The sequence below is a fragment of the Schistocerca piceifrons genome, chromosome 1 (assembly GCF_021461385.2).
Source record: "Schistocerca piceifrons isolate TAMUIC-IGC-003096 chromosome 1, iqSchPice1.1, whole genome shotgun sequence".
NCBI lineage: Eukaryota > Metazoa > Arthropoda > Insecta > Orthoptera > Acrididae > Schistocerca > Schistocerca piceifrons.
In genome coordinates this window covers 577,702,558-577,727,662 of record NC_060138.1, presented here as the reverse complement: position 1 = coordinate 577,727,662, position 25,105 = coordinate 577,702,558, and the positions used below count along the sequence as shown (strand labels likewise).

General features: G+C 39.3%; 1 protein-coding gene across 4 annotated transcripts in view; it reads right to left on the bottom strand.

Annotated features, from left to right (window-relative positions):
• The window catches only part of LOC124802186 (helicase domino), a 436,722-nt gene that overhangs the window by 47,087 nt on the left and 364,530 nt on the right, over nucleotides 1–25,105 (bottom strand). For all 4 annotated transcript variants that reach the window (XM_047263133.1, XM_047263131.1, XM_047263130.1 and 1 more), the window contains 2 exons: nucleotides 17,794–18,039; nucleotides 11,124–11,258 (listed from right to left, as the gene is read on the bottom strand). In XM_047263133.1, coding sequence (XP_047119089.1) covers nucleotides 11,124–11,258; nucleotides 17,794–18,039 — 381 coding nt within the window. The remainder of the gene's footprint in view (nucleotides 1–11,123; nucleotides 11,259–17,793; nucleotides 18,040–25,105) is intronic.

Here is a 25,105-nt window from a genome sequence, read left to right as displayed (position 1 = left end):
TTGCTGTTCATGATGTATGTAAATGATCTTGTCAACAATATCATTAATGATCTCAGACTTTTTTTGCTGATGATGCAGTTATCTATAATATAATATCTGAAAAAGTTCCACAAAAATTGAGTCTGATTTTAAAAAGATTTCAAAGTTATGCAGTGATTGACGACTTGCTTTAAATGTTCAAAAGTGTAAAACTGTACATTTTACAAACCACAAAAATGTAGTATGTTGTGAGTACATGAGCCACAATTAGAATCGGCCAACTCGTACAAATTTTTGGGTGTAGCATTGTGTGGATATGTAATTGTATGATCATATTGGCGTAGTCGAATATAAAGAAGGTGGCAGGTTTGGTACATTGGTAGGATACTGGTAAAATGCAGTCCGTCTACAGATTGCTTACAAAACACTCTTGTGACCCTTCTAGAATACTGCTAAAGTGTGTGGAACCCATATCAGATAGGTATAGCAGTGGATATAGAAAGCATTAGTCTGAATAGTCAATCATGTTAATACACCGCTTCCAGGATGTGATGGCATGCTCGCTCCGGATGGAATCTGCTTGGTGGACTGACAGCCAGCCAGCCTGAATGTGGTTTTTAGGTGGTTTTCCACATCCAACTAGGTGAATACCAAGCTGATACCTACGTCTTGTCTCAGATACATGATTTGCAAACATTTAGAAAACTTTTGCTCACTTCCACATGAATATTATTAAACACAGACAGTAAAGGGTGCACACATTCGGCCCCAGGGGAGTAAGGTGTGGCAATAGGAAGGACATCTGGCCACGCCTTAACTAACCATGCCAAATCCTTAATTAACCATGTCAACCCTGTGGAGGTGAGGGACAAAGACACAATAAAAAGAGGATGAGTTGCTATTGAAAGCACATACACTAACAGTTAAAGCATATATGAATAGTGGCTGTGTTCAGGACTCAAGATAATGCAAATTTTTGTTGTAATACTCTGTAGAATTATGTTTTGAAGAGAGCTTTTGTATAAATTACAACATCAAGATCTGTTGTCATTATTACGAGGGCCTTCCTTTATAAACCATATGTTCAGTGGACACAAAACAACTTATTTTAGTAAACTAAACTCATGCTCATAAATTAAGGATAATGCTGATACATGGTGAAACAATGCTCTGATGGGTGGTTTGCGGGTTTAAATCACCTTGGGATATGACCATGAGGTGCATTTGACGCGCGGTCGTCGCATGGTGGCGCTGGCAGCAGTCCACATATGCAGAGGTGCTTTGGTGCATGTCAGAGTACGGTGCAGCGAGTAAGTGTGCAGACACTTTCAGAATGCAAATGGTGACAGTGTGCAGGAAATGGCTCAAAAAACACATATTGATGATGTTATGAGGGGTATAATACTAGGGCGACTGGAGCACAGGCCCTCCGTGTGCCACAAAGTGTGATCTCAAGATTATGACAACGATTCCAGCAGACAGGAAACGTGTCCAGGTGCTACAGTACGGGACATCCACAGTGTACAACACCACAAGAAGACCGATATCTCACCATCAGTGCTTGGAGACGGCCGAGTACTGCAGGTAGCCTTGCTCGGGATGTTACCACAGCCATTGTAACAGTTGTCTCCAGACACACAGTCTACAGACGACTGAACAGACATAGTTTATTCACCCGGAGACCAGCAAGGTGCATTCCACAGACCCCTGGTCACAGGAGAGCCAGTAAAGCCTGGTGTCGGGAACACAGTATATGGTCATTGGAATGGTTATGTTCACGGACGAGTCCAGGTATAGTCTGAACAGTGGTTCTTGCTGGGTTTTCATCTGGCGTGAACCAGGAACCAGATACCAAGCCCTTAATGTCCTTGAAAGGGACCTGTATGGAGGTCATGGTTTGATGGTGTGGTGTGGGATTATGATTGATGCACGTACACCCCTGCATGTCTTTGACAGGGGAACTGTAACAGGTCAGGTGTATTGGGATGTCATTTTGCACCAGTGGGTGCCACCTTCTTCCAGATGATAACGCACAGTCCCATCTAGCTGCCATCGTGAAGGAGTACATTGAAACAGAAGATATCAGGCAAATGGAGTGGCCTGTCTGTTCTCCAGACCTAAACCCCATGGAGCACGTCTGGGATGCTCTCGGTCGACGTATTGCTGCATGTCTTCAAACCCCTAGGACATTTCAGGAACTCCGACAGGCACTAGTACAAGAATGGGAGGCTATACCTCAGCAGTTCCTCGACCACCTGATCCAGAGTATGCCAACACGTTGTGGGGCCTGTGTACATGTGCATGGCGATCATATCCTATATTGATGTCGGGGTACATGTGCAGCAAACAGTGGCATTTTGTAGCACAGGTGTTTCGGGATGGTTTTCTCAACTTATCACCAATATCGTGGACTTACAGATCTGTGTCGTGTGTATTCCCTATGTGCCCTATTAGCGCCAGCACATTCTGCAATGATCCTTAATTTATGAGCATGAGTGTAGGATGAGGAGGAATGAAATGCTGATAGTAAAAATCCATCTATTATAATTTTCCTGCAATCAATGTGGATTTTAAAAGAAGTGTTCTAGTGACAAGATCTACAATTGTCAGTGATCATAACGTCAGCATCAAGGGTCAGTTTAAGAGTCAAACAACAAGAGTTGCCACGAGCTAAGAGAGGCACAAGAAGTAGCAAAGTCAGGGTGTATACGACCCGTGAGATCCGGGAAAAACCCAGGAATTTTTCATTTTTTAGTTAGCAGTTAAAATTTTTGTGATTTTGACTGGTAAGAACCAATACTCTAATGAAGGATATTACTGTATCCCACTTCTGCAGAATAATACTGCAGCAACAAAACATGAACGAGAGAGAGAAAAACGAAAATAAAACTTAAGTCGCAAAAGGAAATGCGCCATATACAACAACAAAACACAGTGATCATACAAGCTTTGCCAACCAAAGTGTGTCAAAAGCTTTAGGAAGAATACGCAGTGCTTCCTAACAACAAATTGCCTCCGATGAGCGTGACGTCACAGCTGTTTTTACGTTAGATTCATATGAGCAGTTGCGGGCGGGCTCTTGCGCATGCGCATTTGAGTCACATCTGAGTAGTACCTTCTCCTGCTTCTGGTTACAGAAGTGTGGCTGTGTGCCACTATCTAGTATTGTCCCAGTTCGGATATATTGTAGATCCGGGGCTGATGCACAGAGCAGTCTGAGTTGTAGTGGGGAGGTGGGTAGTCTCCATGTGACCTGTGTTTACGTTGAGTAATTTTTGCTGTTTCCTCTTCGTTTATTGCTCTCACATGAAATGAAAACAAAACAAATTTCTGTGGCCGGGAGCTACCAAACGAATTAAAATATGTTCGCATAATTACGGAAGGCTAAACTATATTGTTAGTTTCAGGTTTTATTTCCACCTTTCTGACAGTTAAGCATTAATCACCTTGCAGAACAATGAAGTTATTTTTGCCGGTTTGCTAAAGAGATTTGGCTTTTATTAGTCTTTTGTGATGAGGCAGTCAATTTATTTGAAACGAAGTGTTTAATTTCACACTGTTGGATAGTTTCAATTGTTCGCTACATTTCAAGTGCACGTTTTCCATCTTCTAGCTCGTATGGCATTATGCCATAGTAATGAAGTAAACATGAGATAATGCAGTACTGGTACTCAAGTAAATTAACATCCGAATCTGGACATACGATTGTGCACTTTAAGGCGAATTACGCATTTTAGTATGGTTCATGAAATTCCGATGCTCTTGAAGTATCCTTTGATGTCTTGTTTCTTTTATGACATAATGCAAGATCTTTTAATGTTTTACACGTACGAAATGCGGTCTTCCTGCATCATCGTAGCTGCGCAGGCACAGTGACGCCTGTTATCTGGCGCTCTCTGGCAACTGCTGAAACGAACCAATTCCTAACAGGTCACGGGAAAATGTTGCGAATGGTGGTTTGAAAAGTATTACTTTCAAAGTAAATTTCCTTTTACACAAGATGAATTATGTGCGAGAATGTACAATGAATTTCTTTAATCACAGAGTGTTTGACCCTCATTTAAAAATCAACTCTTTGAGGACGACCATCTAGAAGAATTTCGAGCCCAGAAGATCAGACATTTACGTCGTTATTAAATATTTTACTGGCACATTTTTGTGACGTATCTTATAGTGTAACACGTGCAAAAAGATCAGCATTATATGTGGAAGCTTAGCTTCTCTTGCAGCTTATTAATCTTCGTGACCAATATTATTTGTGAAAGCTTTGTTTTTCTTGTAGCAACAGTATGTATATTAATTTAAACCATTAACTTTTCTTTTTGTATATTTATGCTACTTAAGAGTGATCTTGCTATTGGTTGACTACATCACGTGTTCTATGATGTCGTCAGCTGGCGAGATCACGTGACATGTGCTATGACTTGTTTTGGTGGAATTCGAATTTATACCTCCGTAACACGAAAAAATGCAGCATACATGTTGCTGCACATTAAAGATCTTTCCAAAACGTGATAGTCAGTCAGCTGGTACTTTAACAATGTGTGAGCCAGTTGGTCCTTCCTGCAATATAAAATGAAATTTTGAAAGTTTTAAATAAATTGTTAAGGAGGTCATAACCCTATCAAACAGGTGAAAAATTAATATCGTGTTCCCAACTTAAAAGGGTGAGAACAAGAAAATCAAGAAGTCAGTACTTCCTGATTTTTCTAGAGATGGCTATGCTGTGGTATGTCACACAATATGGATAGATTTTTGTGTAAGTCTGTATTTTTATTCAGTAGGAGGGTGGAATAACTCTAATGAGTCACTAAACTTTTATAAAAGTTCCACAGGGTGTCAAACAGAGACGATAACTGCAACAACACATTCTTATTTTAATAATTCTCAGCATGACACACAATGTAAGCCAATAATAAAAATTCTCCATTTTGAAACCAATGGTATTGTCATGTGGATTACATCATGCTGGATAATGAAGATACGAGATAATTTAAATTTGACAACGTAAATAGAACTGTCCATGACCACCCTAGCCTCAAAACAAATATGTGGCTTGTAAAAATAGCAAAGGTTGAGACTGGTCAGACAGTTATAATAAACAGCAGCTTTGGTATTAAAATGTCTTTTCTTCAGTACCTGAGTGATGCAGGACTTGATATGCCAAAAAATGTTTAGCCTTAAAATTAATTTTTTTGGTACCTTATAGCTTGTACAGCCATGTGTTTATTAAAAAATAGGTTTGAGCTTGTGGGCAATCAAAACAAGAGCTTCAGCTTTCTATACAATATTCATGATCTGGAGATGCGGGATTGTGGAAAACTAAAAGCTGCTAGCGTGGCTCTTGACACTTATGTTAACTGGTGGTAAATGTAAATGTCGTGTGACTAGGGCCTCCTATTGAGTAGACCGTTCGCCGGGTGCAAGTCTTTCAATTGGATGCCACTTCGGCGACTTGCGTGTCGATGGGGATGAAATGATGATGATTAGGACAACACAACACCCAGTCCCTGAGCGGAGAAACTCTCCGACTCAGCCGGGAATCGAACCCAGGTCCTGAGAATTACTAACCACTCAGTTTCGGGGGGTGGACAACTGGTAGTAATGAATATGAAATCAGTGGGAAGGAACCAAATGATTAAGTGTTGATCTTAGCACCAATTGTTTCCGCTGAAAGATCTCCATGAAGCTCATTAGTCACATAATAGTTACATAATAGAAAGTAGAGGGAGACCAAGAGATGAATACACTAAGCAGATTCAGAAGGATGTAGGTTGCAGTAGGTACTGGGAGATGAAGAAGCTTGCACAGGATAGAGTAGCATGGAGAGCTGTATCAAACCAGTCTCAGGACTGAAGACCACAACAACAACAACAACAAATAGAAAGTAATGTTATTGACATTTTTCCCAATACTTCTGTAAGCTTACAAATATTCCTAACTTGTCCTATACCTGTCACTGGCGGTAAAAGGCATTTTTCAAAAGTCAAGTTGATAAAAATACACCTTAAGTCAATGCTTTCTGTAGAATGATTGTGCAGACTGTCAACTTTAGCCTTTGAATGAATTACCTCGTCAATAGTTTCAGATTCTATTTTGAAAGATCAGTATGGAAAATATTCTTGAGTTAGTCCAGTTAGTATCACATCTGTCTGCTACCTGTTTATGTTTAATTTAGCCACTTACATGTTCCATGGGTCATTATTGTGACCTATCGCTATGATATGTTGTAATGACTCCACACACAAACCATATTATTACACCCTGCCCACGTGGGGTTGCTGGTCCCCCACTGGGTGCCTCCCCAAGGGCAGACAGGAGAACGTCCTCCAGAAACGGAGGGTACCAGGGAAATAAAATACCTGGGGTGGACCAAAACCAGCAGGTATGAGGGCCAATGGCTTGGAAGAAAGGCAGAGGAGCCCCCAACCATCAGCTGCTACCTTGCAGTCAGTAGAGGGATCTACAGGTACAAAGGCTAAGGATGTTACCCTGAAAATGGAACCAGCTACCCGGCGAGCTGTAAGAGGCTACCCCTCAAATGGTTGGGCGGAAGATTAACATTCTTTCCCTGTAAAAATCACTTGTTGTGGATGCTAACAAAGGAATAAGCTGGACAGTTATTTTGATGACTACCCCAGCAAACAAATATAGGATAAGAGAGATGTACATAGGAACATGGAATGTGCAGAGCCTATACCAAGCTGGAGCTTTATGGCAGCTGCTCACGCAAGTAAACAACTACGGTATAAAACCATTGGCTCTCCTGGAAATTAGGTGGAAGGGAAGTGACACACTGGCCTCAGTAAATTTCACAATCTTCTATACTGGTGGGAGAATGAATACCTTTGGTTCAGGTTTTGTGGTCGCTAAAGGACTGGAACATGCTGTAATGCGACATCTGTTCGAACCAGTCAGTGAAAGGATGTCCACATTAAGGTTTAGGGGAAAATTTTTCAACTTAACAATTACAAATGTACATGCACCCACAGGGAGGCAGATGAACAACAGAAGGATGAGTTTTATAGTAAAGTAGAGCAGTTGTACGATCAGGCTCCTCAAGATGATGTTAAGATCTTAATAGCAGACTTGAATACAAAAATAGGAAAAGAAGAGGGTTATCAGCCAACTATTAGAAGACAGAGCCTCCAAGAAGTAACAAATGACAATGGAATTTGGGTTGTAGATTTTGCTATAAGTAAAAACATGACTGTCAGCAGTACATGGTTTCCACACAAAAATATACACAAAGAAATAAAAAAATATACACAAAGAAACATGAATGTCACCAGATGGACAAACTAGAAATCATATAGAGCATATATTGATTGACAGGAGGCATAGATCAGACATGAGCCAACATGGAGCTCACTGCAATTCAGACACCATCTAGTGAGAATTAAGTACAGGCAAAGGATCTCACTATTGAGTAGACAAAAAGGCCACAAACAGAAAAGTTTTGACATTAAGAAACTAAAGTCAAAAGAAGAAATACAGCGGGCATATCAGGCGAAAATAGAAGAGGGGATTAAGATCGATACCGACACATCAAATGAACATATAGAAATAATGTGGAAACAATGTAAGACTGCAATCCTCGAGGTAGCTGGGGAGATTTTGGGACATGTACGGGCTCAAAGGAAGGCAGAATGGTTTGATGAAGATGTATGAGAAGAACTGAGGAGCGTAACATAGCACGAATGCAATTATTTCAGGGAAGAACTACAGCAAATCTGAATGAATATAATGAGAAGTGCCGTGTACCTAAGAGGGTTTGCAGAAAGAAGAAAAGAGCACTAGAAAGAAAAAATTGGAAGAAACTGAACAGCTAGGAAAAGAGAAGCAAGTACGTGAAATGTACTAAAAGATAAAGATGGAAAGGCTGGGTTTCAAGCCAGAAAAAATATATGTAGAAATGAAGAAGGGGATTTGATAGGGGAGAGTAATAAAATACTCGACAGATGGGCAGAATACTTCCAAGAGTTACTGAACCCAAAAGTAGAAGGATTAGAATAAGAAGAACTGGTGGAAATAACTTATTATGGACCAGAGGTCTTAACACCAGAACCCACGCTGGAGGAAGTGATACAAGCCATTAAGACCTTAAAAAATAATAGGGCACCTGGAGAAGATCAGATCTAGGTGGAACTTCTCAAATATGGTGGTGAAGCACTGTGGGAAGCAATACATAATGCCCCATACGTAAAAAAGGAGATAAATTAAACTGCCAGATTTACCAAGGAATATCCCTGCTAAATACTACATATAAAGTGTTCTCCAAGATCCTAACTAGGAGGCTTATTCCCTATGTGGAAGAGAGAATTGGAGACCATCAGAGTGGCTTTAGAAGAAATAGATCAACAACTGACCAAATATTAACATTACGCATACATCTTGAAAAATGTTATGAACATCAAATAAACACACATCAGCTTTATATCAATTTTAAACAAGCCTATGATATCATCTCAACAACACTGCGGAATGTGATGGAGGAGGCAGGAATACCTAAGAAGCTTGTTAAACTTAGTATGATGACCCTCAGTGAAACCAACTGTAAAGTAAAAATACAGGGTGAAATCTCCAGAGAAGAGGAAGTGAAGATGGGACTGAGACATGGTGACAATATCTCCTCACTGCTATTCAACCTTTGCCTAGAAAATGTCATAAGTCAGACAGAGATAAATAGAGGAGGAACCATTTTTAATCGTTCACTGCAGTACCTGACCTACGCAGATAATGTGGCATTACTCGTATGAAACACCGCTGTGCTGGCTGATGCTTATCAACAACTGGAGAGAGGTGCAAGGGAACTTGGCCTGGTAGTCAGTGTCGAATGGATGAAACATGTGGCAATGACCAACCAGTGAAACCTACCAAATCTCACTAGCTGACAAGGAGTTTGAAAGGGTGAGAGACTTCAAGTACCTCGGATCAACTATCACAGAGACAAATGACATTGCAGCGAGGCAAAAGCTAGAACAGCAGTAGGCAACAGATGCTACTTTGCCACACTACCCATGCTTAGGAGCTCACTTCTATCATGAAAGTCTGAAATCCTCATTTACAGAACAATAATAAGACCAGTTGTTATGTATGGTGCAGAGACATGGACAATGACAGCAAATGAGGAAAGGATCCTTAGCATTTGGGAGAGAAAGGTTCTGCCTAAAATATATATGACCAAGAAGGTTGGCGCATCCGTACGAATGCAGAATTAGAACAACTTTTTGAAGAACCTGACATTATCACTACCATTAAAATAAGAAGACTGCGACGGGCAGGACATGTGGTCAGAATGGAGGAAGACGGAACATGTAAGAAGATTTTTAATGGTAAGACTGGAGGCAGACAACAGAAGGGACGTCCCAGAAAGAGATGGATGGACGGAATTGAAGAAGACATGAAAAAGATGGGTGTCAGAGGATGGAGCCAGAAAGCCATGGATTGGATAGAATGGCAGGATATTGTGATGCAGGCCAAGGCCCTCCAAGGGCTTTAGAGCCGGGTAGTAGTAGTAGTAGTAGTAGTAGTAGTAGTAGTAGTCACGCTATGTATGTAAAAACCTAACTGGTGCACTGTTTTATTAATTAAATCATTTAACACTGGTTTCAATTTAGAAATTTACTTCTTTTGAAGAGGAAGTTTTATGTACTGCTTTAAATATGATATATAATTATACATACCTTCTGCCATGGACACTAGATTTAGATTGATTTTTACGTGCCCAAGGAAAAAATTAATTCCTAAAGGGTTGGGATAAATGATATAGTGTTTGTGTGGAAAATGTTCTGGAGTTGGTCCAGTTAGTATCACTTCTGTCTGCTACCTGTTTTATTTTTAATTTACAACTTACATGTTCCATGGGTTATCATTGTGACCTATCGCTATGATATGTAATGACTCAGTTTTACAGTCTCTCTCTCTCTCTCTCTCTCTCTCTCTCTCTCTCTCTCTCTCTCTCACTCTCACTGTCTCTCTCTCTCTCTCTCTCTCACACACACACACACACCATATTATTATACAGTTACAAATTCTTCTATGAAGTAGGAGTTGTTAAACAGATATGATTCAAGTTTGTGTTATAAGTTCTTTACACTACTTGGTAGGTGATAAAAGTACTTTGCAGGAGATTTAATGGGCTGTGAGACTGTTGCCAGTATGCCAAACTGTTTAAAAAGCTCTCTGCAAGAGGTACTACAGTGGGCAACACATATTATCTTTTTTCATGTTACTGCGCAAGAAATATTCTCTCCTTCTATGATGAAATATTCTAGGATATTATAAAAATAGGAATGGAAAGTCAACTTTTCCCTCTCCAAAACGTGTTACTTTCTGTAACACAGAAGTTGCAGAGCTCATCATAATACTTCATTTCAACACAACAAATACTGCAACTAGCGGAAATGTTTTCTGGTTATAGTGGATGACTGGTTTAATTTGGAAACTGTAATCATGAAAAGGCAACTGTAAGTAATAAAAAATTAAGAACTTTGAATGGGCACTTTATAAACTTTTCCGAACAGATTTCACATTTCCATGACCTAGCTTATGTTTCCACTGTGATTTATTAAGTACAAGGTAAAAAGAGTGCCCTCCTAGAGAGAGAGAGAGAGAGAGAGAGAGAGAGAGAGAGAGAGAGATATATAAGGAATGGGTGTAATACCTGATGTAACAACAAAGTCTAATTTAGCACACTAAAGCTACAATGGAGTTCTACAGGGAAAACAATTCAGTGGGGGAAGATGGTATTGTGAGGATAATGTTCACTGACATACTGCCAGTGAATGTGTAATATTAGGCGAAGCACAATAATTTTAAACTTATTATAGGATTATGATTCCCCCCGCTCTCTCTCTCTCTCTCTCTCTCTCTCTCTCTCTCTCTCTCTGTGTGTGTGTGTGTGTGTGTGTGTGTGTGTGTGTGTGTGTGTGTGTGTGTGGTTTTTTCCTCCTCCTTTTTTCAAAAAAGGAGCAGGATTACCGGATTAGGAGTATATGTATGATGGATGTCACAGGAGAGCAGACAATGTAGCATTTCAGGAAAAATACAATAACTCCTGATAAAAATGAAGATGCATAAGTATTTGATAGAAACTGAAATATATAAACATTTTAAGAACAAATACTGGAAACCACACTTACATGTGTGAATTGTTGAACTGTCTGTGGCTGTACTTGCTTTATGACCTGCTGAATATGCTGCACAGTCATTGTGGATGGTAGAGTTTTCTGTGACTGTACAATTAACTGTGTCGGTACTCCAGCTTTATTAGCCACCTGCTCATGAACAACATAAAATAACTATTTACTTATGAAATAAAGTAACATCATAATCAGATAGCTGGCGAAATACATAAAATTAATAAATCATGGCCCATGGGTGCATTATACCACTGGCCTCTATGAAAAACAATAAATAACTAAAAGGAACATATAAATAGTATTGAAAGTTCTTATTCTCAGTGCATATCTTTCCACATGTTTTCTTTCTCAACGTTGTTAAGCATGTGCATTACCAGGCCTGATCGGTGTAATCGTATGTCACCTTTGGGTCATCCTATAGCATTGCTTGTGACTGCTTTGACTATCCTCCTTCCACCCTGTCTGCTGGATCACAGTTAAACATTACTTAACTAGCGCATTCCTACATTTCACTTCCAACTCCAAATGGATCCATCCCTCCTCTACACATCATTTTATGGCAGTTACTTATTTTTCTGCAGATGTTGATTGCTAATGCAGCCTCGCATCACAGAATAATCCTAAAGTTCCCACTACAGCTTCTTTCTGCGTTTTCATTTCCCTAACCCACAAATTATATCCATAGTTCCCTTTAGAACTGACTAATGCTTTCATCTGTCCATTTTTTGTGTTTTGTTTCACATTTTTTACTTTGTTTTCTCTCTTATCAAACATCAGCTTTTTATACCTTCACTGTTACCCTGTGTTTACCCATCACTAATCAAACCATTTACAATCCTTTCCTCCTCCCTAGCGACATCCCACCCCAAGTGTGCCTTTTGTCTGCATCAGTTCAAAAAAGGACTCCTACACCTAGCTAAAATCCAGTCCCACGTCCTGTTCCTTAAATGCTGCCAAAGCTATGGGTCATGGAATATTGCTTTCAGCATGGGATCCACAGCAGATAGGAATGATACAGGATACACAGAAGATTCAAAGAGCAGCACATTTTGTTATAAGTTCATTTAGTAAGTACAAAACCATCATGGAATACTAAATTATTTATAATGGCAGACACCACAAGAGAGATGTTCAGCATCATGGTACTGTCTACTCTTGAAGTTTCCTACAAGAGTCAACAAATATATGGCTCCCTCCTATGCATACCTCAGGAAAAGACCATCAGAATAAAATTAGAGACATTTGAGCTCACACAGAGACTTACCAGCACTTGTTCTTCCTGTGAATTACATACAACTGGAACAGGAAAAGGTGGACGTGACAGTGGTACACTAAGTACCCTCCACCACACACCGTAAGGTGGCTTGCAGGGTATAGATCCTGATTTAGATCTCTATGACACACACATTATCAACCCCTTGCATGTGGCTCATATCCCTGTTAAAAAATCAGGTGCAAGACCTGTCCAATTCATCGACCCAGCATACCCTAGTCCAGTCCAAATTACAGGTTTATCATATCCGACCAGAAGCAGGGCCACCTATGAACTCGTACAAGTCATATAACAGCTCTGCTGCAATTTCTGCACAGCATTCTGCGTGGGCATGACCACCAACCATCCACCCAAATGAACTGTCACTGTCGAACTGTAGCCACCCAGTGGTGTACCACGGTGCCAAGCATATTAAGTTCAATTTCAATGGCTCCTTCATACTGCATCCTTGCCCCTCAGCACCAGCTTTCATGAACTTAAATTACCTCATCCACACACACTTTTCCCCAAGAGTCTCTCTTTCCTACATCCCTCGGTTCTGTCGTCCCCTCCCAACCAACTCCCTGTCATCATCATCATCATCATCATGTGTTGCAAAAACTCACCAGTGCCACTGCCTTTGTGTCATTCTGCTATCCTGTGCACCTGCTGCCCTCTCCCTTCCACACTTCTATCATTTACACCTGCTGCTTATCTCTGAGTCTTCATCATCCTTCCCCAACCCCCCTCCGTCCCACTCCTTGTCTCCTCTCTTACAGACTACAGCCCTGGCATTGTGTACTGAGCAGGCACAAAGTAACTGCAAAGGTTTTGTGTGTGTGTGTGTGTGTGTGTGTGTGTGTGTGTGTGTGTGTGTGTGTGTGTGTGTGGGCGTGCGCAAGTACGTATGTGTAAGATAACTTGAAAAAGAAAGGAAGTAGATTAGGGATTAATGTCCTGTCAACAGTGAGATCTTTAGAGACAGAACACAAGCTTAGATTGGTTTGAGGACAGCAAGGAAATTGGCTGTACCATTTCAAAGAAACCATCCCTTCATATGTCTACAGCCAGTCAGGGAAATCAAGGACAATCTAAATCTGTTTAGTCAGACAGGGACTTGAACCGTCATCCTCCCAAATGTGAATCTAGTATGCTAACCTGCACCACCTTGCTCGGTGTTTGGAAAAGAATTTGTCTAAAGCAATTCGTCTGAACGCCAGCGAAGTTTTCAGGCTTGTTTATGGGCCTGCAAAGACTCAGTGCCTCTGCTGTTAATTTAAAAGGAACGTATAGTTCACGTACCACACAGGCCAGGGCAGGTGCAAGGCTCGTGCAAAACGTGTGGCTGCAAGAGGCACCACATCTGCGGGATGACAAAGCAGTGGCAGGTTCGCTGTGCCTTTTGGACAAGGCAAGGGAGAGAAGGGAAGAGGGATATTGTGAGAACTCACCTCTTTTTTGTTTTGTTTCGAGGGTAGCCACGGTTGTGTTTATGTGGCTCCTGAGAATGAAAGCTATTTTTGTCAGCTGCTATCTTTATTTTTGTAAGAACCATTGTAGCTATTGTTGCACATCCTTTTTGAATGAAAAATACAGAATTTGTTTTGGCAGTTGGTCAAAGGAGTCAAGACTAATCAGATGCACTTCTACTGCTTTTTCTAACCACAGAAAGAGAGGCATGTCACAATTTACATTGATGCAACAGGTAAGTATTTTTCATGTACAGTACCATTAGTATTGTGAATGCACATTGTTCATAAGTTAGACTTTTTCTTCTTCAAGGTTGTAGAATGAAAATTTGTTTTCTCATGATCTGTTATTTGAAAAATTGGTAAGGCAGTACATAAGCGTGTGCTGACCTAATAGCTAGAATGAAAATGATGGGAAGAAAAGGCAGCGATATTGCAATGAAAACTAGTTTGTTATCCTTTATTGAATAAAGAAACACGAAAGAGCTAATACTTGACAAGGATGACATACTTTCAGTGGCGGTTCTTTTTAATGAGCGATCACAGTGCAGTGTGTAAATAGTTTTCTATTTACATTCTTAATTTCAGAATTATATATGAGAAAGTTACGAAAAATGAAAAGAACATCAGTCCATTTGCTTGCTGTCATGACAAATTATCTCCTTATCACTGTAAATGGTATTGTAAATCACATAGTCTCTGCTAAGCACTAAATCTGAAACAGTGAGTTCAGAAGACAGTGATAAAAAACTGTTTCAGCAGGCTGCACTTTTCTGTAACACTTGCTTCACTGTTGTATGAGGGGTGGGGGGCCACGGGAAAGGATAGGAAATGGCTAAGTTCCACTGCATAAAAGCACATCTAGAAAGAGGGGTTTAAATTGATTTCATTGGCAGAAGTCAAATTTTATTTCATGTACAGTCAAACAGGAACACAGTTTGTTGGAGTGACATCAAGTGTTTATTCCTCCAAAATTATTTTACTGATAAACATGTAATTTTGAACTTTTATAGAAATTACTAGGGAGCATGGTAATGCCTTGCAATTATTGCTAAATATACATGGGAACTGCATACATACTCTAAATTCCTTGCCCTCCCCATTCTCTCACCCCATCTTCTCTACCCTCCCTGTACACCCCCCCCCTCCCCCAACCCTTCTCTGTAAGATCTGTTTTTGGTAACAATGTTATCCCTTTATATGTTGTGTATCTCAAAGACATCCTGCTACCGCAACAATCCTGCCCACCAAGTCCCCCAGTGATGTAACAGCACTGAGCACATGCTTACAGAGACTTAAATTATTCAATTGTCGAGTGAAAGGGATTTCACAGCGAAAACCAGGAAGGTTCCATATGTCTAGTTCTTTTTTTTTTTAGTTCAGTTGCTTAGTTCTTTACCATATTGCTTTTTATTTTGTTCACCCCAAAATAAATTGTAAGTACACATTCTAAGCAAATTAATATGTAAATTTTAAATTGTGTTGTAATTACATTTTGTTTTACACAGAGATTATCAGCAGACAATCATAAAAAATGTTCATTTATGGTAGCCATAAATTTGAATTGTTTAGTAAATTTCTTTTAAGAGCTTGGTTTGTTTAAAACATATGACTGACTTTTCCACTCACACCAAAAAATGGACAGATTTTAGCAATACACAACAATGGGTGTGTGTGTGTTGGGGGGGGGGGGGGGGGCAGTTTGCAGTTAGTCTTACACGCGCAACACTTTACTTTAAAGGTGTGAAGTGGTCTGTCTTCTCAATCTTTGTTTAAATTATGTGCATGACTTTCTGTTATCATATTAAATTCACACTAACAAACAATAGAAAAAAAAAGAACTCTCTCTCATCCACAGGCAACCAAGAAACGGACTCAGTGGTTTTAAAAAGTGGTGGCACATGACTGTCATAAACGAAAACAATACCAAAGTCTGTTATACACTGAAGGGCCAAAGAAACTGGTATAGGCATGCATATTCAAATACAGAGATATGTAAACAGGCAGAATACGATGCAGCGGTCGGCAATGCCTATATAAGCCAAGAGTCTGGCACAGTTGTTAGATCAGTTATTGCTGCTACAATGGCAGGTAATCAAGATTTAAGTGAGTTTGAATGTGGTGTTATAGTCGGCACACAGCATCTCCGACATAGTGGAGGATTTCCCGTACAACCATTTCACGAGTGTACCACAAATATCAGGAATCCGGTAAAACATCAAACTTCTGACATCCTTGTTGCCAGAAAAAGATCCTGTAAGAATGGGACCACCGATGACTGAAGACAATCGTTCAAAGTGACAGAAGTGCAATCCTTCCGCAAATTGCTGCAGATTTCAATGCTGGGCCATCAACAAGTGTCAGCATGAGAAACATCATTGATATGAGCTTTTGGATCCGAAGGTCCACTTGTGTACCCTTGATGACTGCATGACACAAAGCTTTACGCCTTGTGCCTGGGCCTGTCAACACTGAAGTTGGCCTGTTAATGACTGGAAACATTTTGTCTGTTTGGGCGAGCTCGTTTCAAATTGTATAGAGCAGATGGACGTGTATGGGTATGGAGACAACCTCATGAATCCCTGCAAGCAGGGGACTGTTCAAGCTGGTGGAGGCTCTGTAATGGTGTGCGAGTGCAGTGGGAGTGATGGGATCCCTGATATGTCTTTATATACTCTGACAGGTGGTACTGTAGTGTTTCGGGATATTTGTAAACATCCCAACACACCATTGAGAAGCTGTCGACAAGAGATGCTCATGAGTAAGTTGAATAAGGATAAATGTAGTGGGAAAGGGAAACTGTGGTTTTCCTTTCTTGTATGCTGTGGATGTGGAGCAGTGGTGGAGCCAGCAAGAAGGGGACCAGTAAATATGGTATTGCAACTGCTGGTCATCTGGGAGTCATTTGGGCTATGGTGCAGCAAGTGCCTGAAAACGAGAGCCATGGAGTAAATGATGCACCAACAAAGGTGTAATGAACATTTGAACAGCAGTAGTTGTTTATCTGTGTTTGCTCTCTCAGGTTCTAAAGTACACTTGTACAGACGTTTCTGAATGTACTCAAGAGGGTGGTATTACTGTAGAAATTGTTTATTGTGTTGTTAAAAGAAATAGTGAAAATGTTGGGCAAAATATACCCCTGTTTGTGAGAAGTGTGCCTTTTAATTTAGTAGCGCGAACTTGCGGAAGCATTCCAGGAATCTTCACGGCACAGTTGGATCGACAGGAGGTGGCACAGAAGGATCTGGATCACTGAACAACTACTCTGGGAAGAGAGGATAAAGGTAATATTACTTTCATCTGGCAGTGTATTAGGGTAGGCAAAATACTGCCCAGTTATATCAGCCAGGGACACTGCTAATGCTTGTATAAGACCCACCACAAACCCTACAAAATATACATCAGCAGGAGAAGAGGGAAAAATACACCCCAATACGTACGTAAGCATCCTGTCTGAACACCTGCATCCATTCATGTCCATTGTGCATTCCGATGGGCTTGAGCAGTTCCAGCAGGACAATGCAACACCCCATACATCCAGAATTGCTATAGAGTGGCTCCAGGGACACACTTCTGAGTTTAAACACTTCAGCTGGCCACCAGGCTCCCTAGACATGAACTTATTGATCTGGGACGCTTTGCAATGTGCTGTTCAGAAGCTTTTCGTATGCTTACAGATTTATGGACAGCCCTGCAGGATTCATGGTGCCAATTCCCTCCAGCACTATTTCAGACATTTAGTTGGGCCCATGTCATGTCGCGTTGCAGTACTTCTGCATGCTTGCGGGTGCCCTACACAATATTAGGCAGGTGTAACAGTTTCTTTGGCTCTTCAGTGTATGTTGATTTGTATTAAATTATTTGCATCAAATGTTCTTGTATGAATCAATAAGAATCAAAAGCAAATCTTTGCGGGTTATTTTATTAGAAATGTTTGAAAAGCACAAACCTGGGTGAGCTGTGCCACTTTCTGGCCGGCCATCTTGCGCTGCTGCAGAAGTTGCTGTTGCTGCAATGCAAGTTGCCTCATCTGTTGAGGCGTTGCTTTCATTGTGCCTGGTGTCAGTGCCTTAACCTGTGGTATGGTCACCCCTGCGACTGGGATAGTGACACTTTGCTGACTGCCACCAGCTGCCGATACAGCTTTAACGAGTGTAGCAACCTGCGTTTGGCCTGAGGTTCCTGCTTGCTGCACCTAAATGGAAACATTGTTGTATCTGCTTCATTTCTTTCCAGTGTTTTAGAAATTTTCAATGGTGTCTGATTACTGCCACTTACTTATTATTTTTCTAAATTTTGTTATTATTTATTATTCTGACATGCACAAATGTATATAAATATAGGTTCATTATTAATAAAATGGGAACAGTGCGCTTTAAAGGTATGTAAATTATTTACTTTCCAGAGATTCATACTTTGCAGTCTATTTCACACATTCTATTTGTTGGATAGAAATTCTGGTCAAGACATATTTCTTCAAAAATGTTATGGTGATCACCTTGCTGAATTTTTTGAGCACTAATTTGTGCTTCAGATGTAAGTGTTGGTATCATGACAAGTGTGTGTAAACTGTAAATACCTAAATGATGAATCTTTCCACAGTGCACTGTTAGTGCCAAGAAAAACAAAACAAGGAACATGCCTCAACAAAAGAAAGAAATAATATAATAACAATCAACTCTAAATATCAAGAGTTAGAAAATAAATAAAGAGACATACAGTGCCCAATTCATGACAGTGTAGTTGTTAATAGCCATACTTCACAGAAATCTCATTGTGCCAAACAAAACGTGCAATCAATTACAACAAGTAAATGTAGCTCCAGTAATATAGCTATGAAAAAAATACCTGACACTAGATAAAACAATCAACACAGGTGAAACAAAAGGAAACAATAAAACTTATGATAAAGCTTCAAGTAAGAACATTCTGACACCAAGAGGTACAAAAATACTCGCACATTAAATCAACTACAATAAGACCTCTCTGTGCCCATCTGTGAAAATATATACACAAAGTATTATGTATTCATAATAATTCAACCTGATATAATGTTCAACATAATGGTAGAATATATAAATGCAAAAACAAGTCACCTGAGAAAAGATGATCACATTAATTATAGGCATCTATAAAAACAATAGCTACGAAGTTTTTAGAAACTTTTTACTGTACCTACATAAAATGATTGTTGTCATGGCAAATGTGCCAGTGCAACATACTTTGCCACAATAGATACATGTTAATATAGAAACAGGGTATTACAATTCAGACTAAAAGAAATGTGATAAATTTAATTAGGTACAGCTGCCCCATAAAGCTGAAATGAAGTGCAAGGAACACACAAACAATGGTCTGCCAAAAAATTTAATTATATATAAATACAAAGATGAGGTGACTTACCGAACAAAAACGCTGGCAGGTCGATAGACACACAAACAAACACAAACATACACACAAAATTCAAGCTTTCGCAACAAATTGTTGCCTCATCAGGAAAGAGGGAAGGAGAGGGGAAGACGAAAGGAAGTGGGTTTTAAAGGAGAGGGTAAGGAGTCATTCCAATCCCGGGAGCGGAAAGACTTACCTTAGGGGGAAAAAAGGACAGGTATACACTCGCACACACGCACATATCCATCCACACATACAGACACAAGCAGACATATTGTCTTTAAATATGTCTGCTTGTGTCTGTATGTGTGGATGGATATGTGCGTGTGTGCGAGTGTATACCTGTCCTTTTTTCCCCCTAAGGTAAGTCTTTCCGCTCCCGGGATTGGAATGACTCCTTACCCTCTCCTTTAAAACCCACTTCCTTTCGTCTTCCCCTCTCCTTCCCTCTTTCCTGATGAGGCAACAATTTGTTGCGAAAGCTTGAATTTTGTGTGTATGTTTGTGTTTGTTTGTGTGTCTATCGACCTGCCAGCGTTTTTGTTCGGTAAGTCACCTCATCTTTGTATTTATATATAATTTTTCCCACGTGGAATGTTTCCTTCCATTATATTGATATCAAAAAATTTAATTAGCTATACTTGCCCTGTAAAGCTGAAAAGAAGTGCAAGGAACACAGAACCATGGTCTGCCAAACAAGACCTATATAGTTGGAGCCTCTGAAAATCATTTCTAATGATTCTGATAATACTGTATCTTAATTAGCTATACTTGCTCCGTAAAGCTGAAAAGAAGTGCAAGGAACACAGAACCATGGTCTGCCAAACAAGACCTATATAGTTGGAGCCTCTGAAAATCATTTCTAATGATTCTGATAATACTGTATTCAAACAAATGTGACTCCTGTGGAACTAATATGAAGGGTACAGATTGTGAACTAAATGTTTGATACTTCAGAAACAAATCTCTCTTACTGCAGTAATTTGTGCAGGAACATTCATCACATGCAAAGCTGAAATGCTCAACTCTGTTTTCAAATGTTCCTATACAAAATAAAACCCACAGGAGAATTGCCCAATTTTATCCTCGTGCCACTGAAAACACGAATGAAATAAGTATTAGTGTCAGGGGTGTTAATAAACAACTGAAATCATTAAAATGAACGGAGCTCCAGGCCCTAATGGAACCCCTGCCAGATAAGCTTTTGACTTCGTATACCAAATCTTAGTTTGACAACAGAAAGTGTACAACAGTGTGATCTCCAGTTGTGTGTCTTTTAGTGACATTACCGATGAATCATAAACGAATCACAAAAATAAAATGTAAAATAGATGAAAATATAAATTTTCAACTCTCTAGTGAAACAGTAACACAGGTTTTACCTCAGAGCTCAACAGTTGATCATTTTCTCTTCCTCAAATATATTAACAACATAGTGCAATCCCATTAAGTGCCATACAATAACCTATGTAAATTATACCTCAATCTCATTCTATAGTAGACAGCACAAAAAGTGAGAATCTTTAGTGACTAATGGTGAACTGTCATGATCATGTAAATCTCAGTCACTGACATGTAAAACAGGCAGTTCTCATCACGCCAATGTGAATTACATATATAGTCCTGGGAATGGAAAATGGTAACTGTAAAATATAGTCTCTAACAAAAAAATTATATATTATGGGAATTTCCTTTATTATGGGATTGATTTATGGGACTGTGCAGTGGACATACGTTTTCATTCATTATACCTTTTCACATTACATTTTTTCTGGTCCAAAAAATGAAACAAATTAGTGATGTATATGATCACAACACCAGGGGGAAAAACTACTTTCAGCAAAAGACAAAATTAAAAATAGCAGTTCCACTTAGCATTGGTTTGATTTGGTTTAATAATCTGTCAAAATCGTTAAGGGAATTATTTAAACATAAAATTAATTTTTTTATTGGCAAATGTGTATTTTCTTTCACAAAGTTTAAGCGAGAATTCTGATGTGCGTTATCATGTTGATGATGTTATGAATCATCGGAAGCATAACATATGAGCTGCAATATTGTGAAAAAATGTAACAACATATAAAGTAGATATAAGCTGCGCCAATTGTTTTGTTGTTATGGCTTTCAACCTGAAGACTACTTTTATGTGCAACTCTCCACACTAGGCTATCCTGTGCAAGCATCTTTGTCGCTGCATAACTACTGGCACCTACATCAATTTGAACCTGGTTTCTACAGTCAGATCTTGCTTTCTCACTACAATTTTTAAGTCAGACATCCTTCCATTACCAGAAGGCAATTTCCTGATGTCTCCAGATGTGTCCTATCAACCAATTCCTTCTTTCATCCAAGCAGTGCTATAAATTCTTTTCTACCCAATGCAATTATGCAAATTATACTTACAAAGTATAATTACTATACTAACATGTGTGAAGTATGAAAAATAAATTAATTTGATGACATCATGAAAAAAGTAAATAAATACAATCAATCTTTTGGAAACACTTTGCTTTCTCTCAGATTTCAGATTTGAGAACGGCTAGGCAGAACAGTCAAAGGACGCACTTATATATGTGTATCAGAAGAGGGCTGTAATACTGCCAGCCGGGTTCTTTATGAAATTGGGGTAGGAAGGAAGGCTACAACTTAAACATCTTATCTGTGTCAGTGTGGCCAAATAAACAGCTAAACTGGGGAAGAGGGGTGTTCCCTTCTCGAGGGAAAATATACTGTCCACATCTCTGACACACTGTTGTTTTTGATAATCCATTATTGTTCCTCTTACATCATATTCCTGCTCTCTTTCTCTTCTATCTCTTCTGCTCCTAGTGTCTCCACTCATCTGTTTCATGTTTATAACCGTTCACTATAGTCAGACCACAAGACTAGAACAATGAGCACTTTGAAGAAGTGATGATATTAGCTTTAAAATACTATATTATGGGAGGCCCAATGTGCACACATGAAAATTACAAGTCTACAGATTTTGTAAAAATTAATTTTATGAAATGGAAAAACCAATTAATAAAATTGTTAAAATTAGAGAGAGACAGAATGGCTAGCCCAGTGCTTATTTTCACTGAGCACATTTTCAAATATTGTGAATATAATCAGTTAAAGTACAAATCAAGACTTCTAGCTGTCGGAACTGTATAGCTGTCTCTACTTTATGGATGAGAAGACAACAACAAGAGCATGTTTGCAAGCACAATGGAGGTACAGCTGCAGCTGTGACTTAAGTTTGTTTACTGATTCCACATTTCCTTTTGCTTAGTGTGAGCAAATTGTACAATTAAAATTAAAGTATTTCAGTCACAATAATTTAGCAATTGTTTAGTGCTTAGACTAGAGCTGCACATTTTGCATTACTTTCCCAGGGTGAGCATTCATTGTAAGTGGAAGAGCTGGTCACAAGTGCAACAAGTGAGTGAATGAGGAAACGGGTGTTACTAACATGGCAATTGTCATTGGTTGCTAGTTTACTCTTTGGTGACTGAAACTTGGCAAGCACATAACAGAAGTAGAAATTCACATTACAGGAGATGCAGTTTAATAAAACAACATAAATCGATTATTTCTTCTTAGCTGTTGGAGAATAATAACAATGCTTTATATGCCAAACTGATATAAATAGCGAAAAGGTATCAATATGGAGTGATATTAGAGTGTGAACCACATGTATGAATGTAGCACTTTCACTGCAGAAGAAAGCGGTCCACAACATAAAGGAATTTTTTAAAATAATAATAATGAAATTAAACAAAAAACAAGGTTAAGGGTTTGATAGGCCATTACTCGCACTCAAGTATTGTGTCAGTAAACATATTGCTTACTGTGACACTTTTTCTCCTTTGATCCCACAGGTCCTTGATACTTACAACAAAGTTGAACTAGATATGAGCTTACACATTTCTCTAACGCTAGCAAAGGCACAAAAACAATTTCTGACGGTGTACTGAAAACAATAGCTGGTTTCATATCTAAAATTATGAAAGATTTTGCATATAAAGTTCTCTGAAATGATTTCTAATTTTTAATAATGTTCTACAATGGTAGATTTATCTGATAGAAGAAGTCATGATCTTGCTCCCCCTCTGTAGAATTGAAGCTATTACATTTCTGCAAAGCTCTTTAATTTTGTATTATTCTAGGGTCCCACATCTGGCAAAGAAATCTTGATGCACACTTTTATTTTCAGCTGGCAGAACTCCCAACTGATTCCAGAAGTTCTTTCTGAAAATTGCTTTGCACAGAGAAGAACTATTCAACTCTTCTGGAATATTATCTGATTTTATTTGCCAGATTGCAAGCAGTTTAGAATTCACAATTCAAGTTACGACTCATTAGTAATATAAAGCGTGACCGATCTGTTCCAAGTCTATTGGCAGAATTCTCCTTTACTTCATTTTTACACTTTCATTTTACCACCATCTTGGGATTTCATCATGGAGGGGCTCCATGGTGCGATACATGGCACTGTAGACTCTGTGCCTAGTTGTGATGAATCGGTTTCAGCATAGATGGTCTTTCTCCAATGCACGACACCCCAGGAGCAGTTCTAACAAAAAATCCAAATACAATGAACCCAGAATCAGTTTAATACTCTGACTAACAATAACAACATAACTTAAACTTAATTGCCTATCGGCTAGCAATGATTTCTCAGTTGTATCAGCTGTTATGGGGGCAGGTGTTTCACAGAACTACTGAATGATTAATTCACATCTCTGCACCTCACATCTGCTGCCCCTGTAATCACGATTATGGTAATTTGTGACTAACTTATTGCAGCCACTATAGCACAATTATGCTGTCTACCACACAATATGTATAAAAATGTATCAATCTTTGAATAAAATTTGTAACTCATAACAAGTTTGTGTGTTCTTACTCACTGTCATTTTCCCACACTACGAACTCCCTAAACTGATAGTTGGTAAACTGTGTGCCCACATTTAAAAGCAAGTTATTTGGTCTTTCCTATATTCCTAAAATAGTGGTCCCTTAGTGCAGATATCACTACACAGCTTGTAGCTTTTCTTCATCGCCTATAATACAGGGTGATTCAAAAAGAATACCACAACTTTAGGAATTTAAAACTCTGCAACGACAAAAGGCAGAGCTAAGCACTATGTGTCGGCGAATTAAGGGAGCTATAAAGTTTCATTTAGTTGTACATTTGTTCGCTTGAGGCGCTGTTGACTAGGCGTCAGCGTCAGTTGATGCTAAGATAGCGACCGCTCAACAGAAAGCTTTTTGTGTTATTGAGTACGGTAGAAGTGAATCGACGACAGTTGTTCAGCGTGCATTTCGAACGAAGTATGGTGTTAAACCTCCTGATAGGTGGTGTATTAAACGTTGGTATAAACAGTTTACAGAGAATGGGTGTTTGTGCAAAGGGAAAAGTTCTGGACGGCCGAGAACGAGTGATGAAAATGTAGCACGCATCCAGCAAGCATTTGTTCGCAGCCCAGGAAAATCGACTCGCAGAGCTAGCAGAGAGCTGCAAATTCCACAATCAACTGTATGGAGAGTCCTACGAAAAAGGTTAGTTATGAAACCTTATCGTCTGAAATTGGTTCAAGCACTGTCTGCAGCTGATAAGATTAAAAGAAACGATTTCTGTGATTTTATCCTTGCTCAAATGGAAGCAGATGAATCTTTCATTTCAAAGATTGTGTTTAGTGATGAAGCAACTTTCCACACTAATGGGAAAGTCAACCGTCACAATGTCTGTATATGGGGCACTGAGAATCCGCGGGAAACAACTCAGTATGAACGTGACTCGCCTATGGTGAACGTTTTCTGTGCCATTTCAGCCAATAAAGTTTTTGGTCCCTTTTTCTTCGAAGGTGCTACTGTAACTGGAC